The sequence below is a fragment of the Austrofundulus limnaeus genome, unplaced genomic scaffold (genome assembly GCF_001266775.1).
Source record: "Austrofundulus limnaeus strain Quisiro unplaced genomic scaffold, Austrofundulus_limnaeus-1.0 Scaffold915, whole genome shotgun sequence".
NCBI lineage: Eukaryota > Metazoa > Chordata > Actinopteri > Cyprinodontiformes > Rivulidae > Austrofundulus > Austrofundulus limnaeus.
The window spans coordinates 111,791-115,802 of NW_013953317.1; the positions used below are offsets into that span (position 1 = coordinate 111,791).

The 4,012-nt window shown below is 38.6% G+C and overlaps 1 protein-coding gene across 1 annotated transcript in view; it reads right to left on the reverse strand.

Annotated features, from left to right (window-relative positions):
• Positions 1–305: 305 nt before the first annotated feature.
• The window catches only part of LOC106533261 (B-cell lymphoma 6 protein homolog), a 23,010-nt gene continuing 19,303 nt past the window's right edge, over positions 306–4,012 (reverse strand). The window contains exon 2 of the mRNA XM_014029500.1: positions 306–2,827. Coding sequence (XP_013884954.1) covers positions 1,818–2,827 — 1,010 coding nt within the window. The 3' untranslated portion in view covers positions 306–1,817. The remainder of the gene's footprint in view (positions 2,828–4,012) is intronic.

Genomic DNA, 4,012 nt, shown 5'->3' on the forward strand with positions numbered 1-4,012 from the left:
AACTCGAGGTGCCCTTTTTTCCAATTGTAACAGCGACACTAGTCGTGTTTCCATCCAGTTTTACTTCAAATGTTTAATTTTTTTTATTTCAGAACTTATTCGGCACATGTGTTTCCATCTCTCATTTTACGCATTAACTCCACCTCCACCAACTTCCCAAAACACACCCACTGGAAACAGACTAGAACGTCAATGGAAAAGCACCCGAACTGACCTGTTCTGACACTACACTTAGTGGCACTAGCCTTCCTTGTGATTCTGGTTCTATAGAGTTGGGGAGCTCTACCAGACTTATTCCTGTCATTTTTCTACACATCCTTACAATGCTATTTAATCTGTGCTTATTTTTCAGGGTAAGAGACTCTAACCAACAAATGAAAGAAAATTTTAAAACAGACTCGATAAAAGAGTAAAACATTTTCATAAAAACACTGTCAACATTAAAACTTCTTAGTTTCCAATAAAAATACAAGCGCTGGTGGACCTTAGCACAGACTTCATCTGTATTAGCCTCAAAGCTCAAGCAGTTGTCGATAATTGTACCAAGATATGTGTAATGCTGTACAACCTCAACAGCCTGTCCATGGATAAAAACTGGAGGGAATGGAGGAGGCTTCTTTCTAAAATCAGTCAACATCTCTTTGGTTTTAGAGACATTAATATCCAAAAATGAAYGCTAACACCAGCCAATAAAATCATTCAGCACAGAGACATGATCACAATCCTGGTCATCAAGCAGAGACACAATTACAGAGTCATCAGCAAACTTTATGATGTGCCTGTCTTTAATTTGACTCTGGCACTCATCAGTATATAAAAGAAATAAAAGTGGTGAAAGGACACAGCCCTTGGGGGAGTCAGTGGAAAATAAAGGTATATCAGAAAGAATACCATTAACCCTCACCCTGGGTCTGTTAAAAAGTTAACTAACCAACAAACTAAATCTCGGTTAATATGGTGCCTACCTAGAAGACGTGCTGCTATAATATGGGGTTGCATACAGTTAAAAGCTGAGGAAAAGCCAATAAAAAGCAAAATAATAACGTTTTGCCTTATCTGCATGATCTGCCACAAGTTGAAGTAGGGTGTTGACAGCATCATCAACACTTCTACCCACTCTGTAAGTAAACTGTAAGGGGTCTACTCTAAACTACTTACAGTTACCTTCAGAATCTCAGCTTATATAATTTTCTCCAAAGATTTCATCACCAGTGAGGTAAGAGCAACCAGACAAAAATCACTTTGTGTCTTAGGAGCTTTACATTTGGCCACGGGTACAATAATCAAATCTTTCCAGAGCCTCGGCACTTGGTGAAGCTGAAGAGACATGTTGAAGATAAAAGAAAAAATGTCAGCCAGCTGTTCAGCACAGTTCTTTAAGAGTCTGCCCCCAATTTTATCTGGACTCATACACTCTTTAGTTTTCTGAAAGAGATTAGTAACAATTCACGTATTTATATTAATTAAAGTGGCCATCTTAGCTAGAGGATCACTTCTGTATTCAGCCAGTTCATCATGAGAATTCTGAGAAGTGAAACGATTATAAAAAAGATTCAAGTCATTGGCAGTTTTCTAAGTCAGACTCGTCACTCAGGGAAATGGGGCTCCGATTTAATCTTAAGAATTTTGACATTTTTCATAAAAGACAACCATTTTGGCAGATTACCAGATTTTGTCAACCGGTTGTCCAATGGACAATCTGAAAAAGTTCTACCCCTGATCTGGGCTTTTCAAACTTGTTTAAAACCATCATAATCCTTATTGATTTGAAGTGTGTCTTACAACAAAGTGATGTTTCCTCCTGTTGGGTTTCCCACCTAGGAGTTATTTGAAATGACTGCTTTGATTTCTGTGTGGATTCTAATGTGTCTGTTCAAATAATCCTTTGTGGTAAACCTTCGACCACACAGCTCACAACAAAATGGCATCTGTCCTGTGTGGATTCCCATGTGTTTGTCTAAACCACCCTTTTGGGTAAACCTTCGATCACACAGCTCACAACAAAATGGCTTCTGTCCTGTGTGGATTCCCATGTGTGTTTCTAAACTGCCCTTTTGGGTAAACCTTTGACCACACAGCTCACAACAAAATGGCTTTTGTCCTGTGTGGATTCCCATGTGTTTGTCTAAACCACCCTTTTGGGCAAAACTTCGACCACACAGCTCACAACCGAACAGCTTCTGTCTACTTTTGTTGTTTTTAACACCTGATTCAGGAACCCTACTGGGAGTAGACTCCCAGTCTTTATCAGTGTCTTCAGTTTTTGACCCAGAGTCTAAGTGTTTCAGCTGAGAGGCAGGATTGTTCACATCATTATCCTCTTCATCATCTTTACTGACTTCAGTTTCTGAAGATTCAGAATCATCATCATCCTCACTGACTTCAGTTTCTGAAGATTCAGAATCCTCTTCATCATCCTCACTGACTTCAGTTTCCGAAGAGTCAGAATCATCTTCATAAGTACTCAGATCTGGGTTTCTGGTAGTTTCTGCTCCCCCACAGGACTCTCCACCAGTTGTTGATTCCAGGTTGTTATCTGAGCTGCTGGTTGGAAGATCTCTGATTTCAACTTGGTGTTGATGAAGCTGTAAGAACAGAGGTTTATCTTCATCATCCTCATGCTTCACAGGCTTTGCAGTGAATGAAAAGCTGGTGGCATCCGTCTCCTCCTTGACATTGAGCTGCTCTGCTTCCAGACTGGTCCAAAGTTCCTCCTCTTCCTCTTTTATATGGAGGTGTTCTTGGTCCTGCTGGTCCACATCAGGTTTCTGTTCTTCAGGAGCTTCTTCTTTAATCAGTGCCTTCTTAGGAACACCTTCAGGAACCACTGAAACACATGAACAGGACATTAAAGGAGAACTGTAGCTTTATATTCACACATACATCTCTTGTTGGACTACTCAGATAACAGAGATGGTTTGACTTAACCAAACAGGTTTTAGAGCTAAACTGGAGCCAGAGTTCACTTAGTACCACCTCTTTTTTATTCCAACACTTTAAGCTYTGGTTTTAGCACAAAAATCTCAAAACACAGCACTAAAGCAAATATTTGGAAAAATGTTAGACAAACCAAGTGTTAGACCAGAGCTGGTGTGATTTGTTTATTGCTATACAGTGCTCTGTACCATATCCCTTCTCCTTAGTGCATATCATAAGCTAATCAGGTAACTTTTTTTTCCCTATTATCATAAATATTGGTATGAATTTAAAATATATAGTGATGTAAAATCTTTTTGTAAGATAAGATAAGATAAGATAAAATAAGACAAGACAAGACAAGAAGATAAGATAAGACAAGATAAGATAAGATAAGATAAAACTTTATTGATCCCACAGTGGGGAAATTTGCACATTACTGCAGCTTAATATAGGAGAGGCTGAGAAGAATAATGAAAGATAATAAAAGGTAACAAACAAAAACAACCCCACAATATATACATGTGATATATAGTAATGTACATATACCAATGCACATATGCACATATACATAAACACATATGCACATTTATATACATATATACAATATAAATTACAGTACAAAAATGAATGTAAATGAAGGAGCACATTAGTGATCCCAGTGTAGGTGAATTGTCCAAGTGACAGATAACATCATGATGTGTTATACAATCTAACTGCAGTTGAAATGAATGACCTATGGAAGCGCTCTGTCCTGCAGCGAGGATCTGCTCAGCACCCCCACCCCCCCGGTTTCATGCAGAGGGTGGTGGGGGTTGTCCATGATGGCTGTCAGCTTTGCCAACATCCTCACTACCACAGGCTCCAGAGGACATCGCGGCACAGAGCTTGACCTCTGTACCAATTTGTCCATCCTGTTCCTGTCCCTTTCAGTACATTGTAGGGGTCACCCTGGTGAAAAAAAACTTTTCTATTGTTTTTTCTTTGTCTTTGATTTTATTTTTTACACTTATAAAAAGAAAATCATTTTAAAGTGTTTTTATTTTCTTTAAGTGAATAGGACAAAGTCCTATATATATGTTATCTCATTTAATCT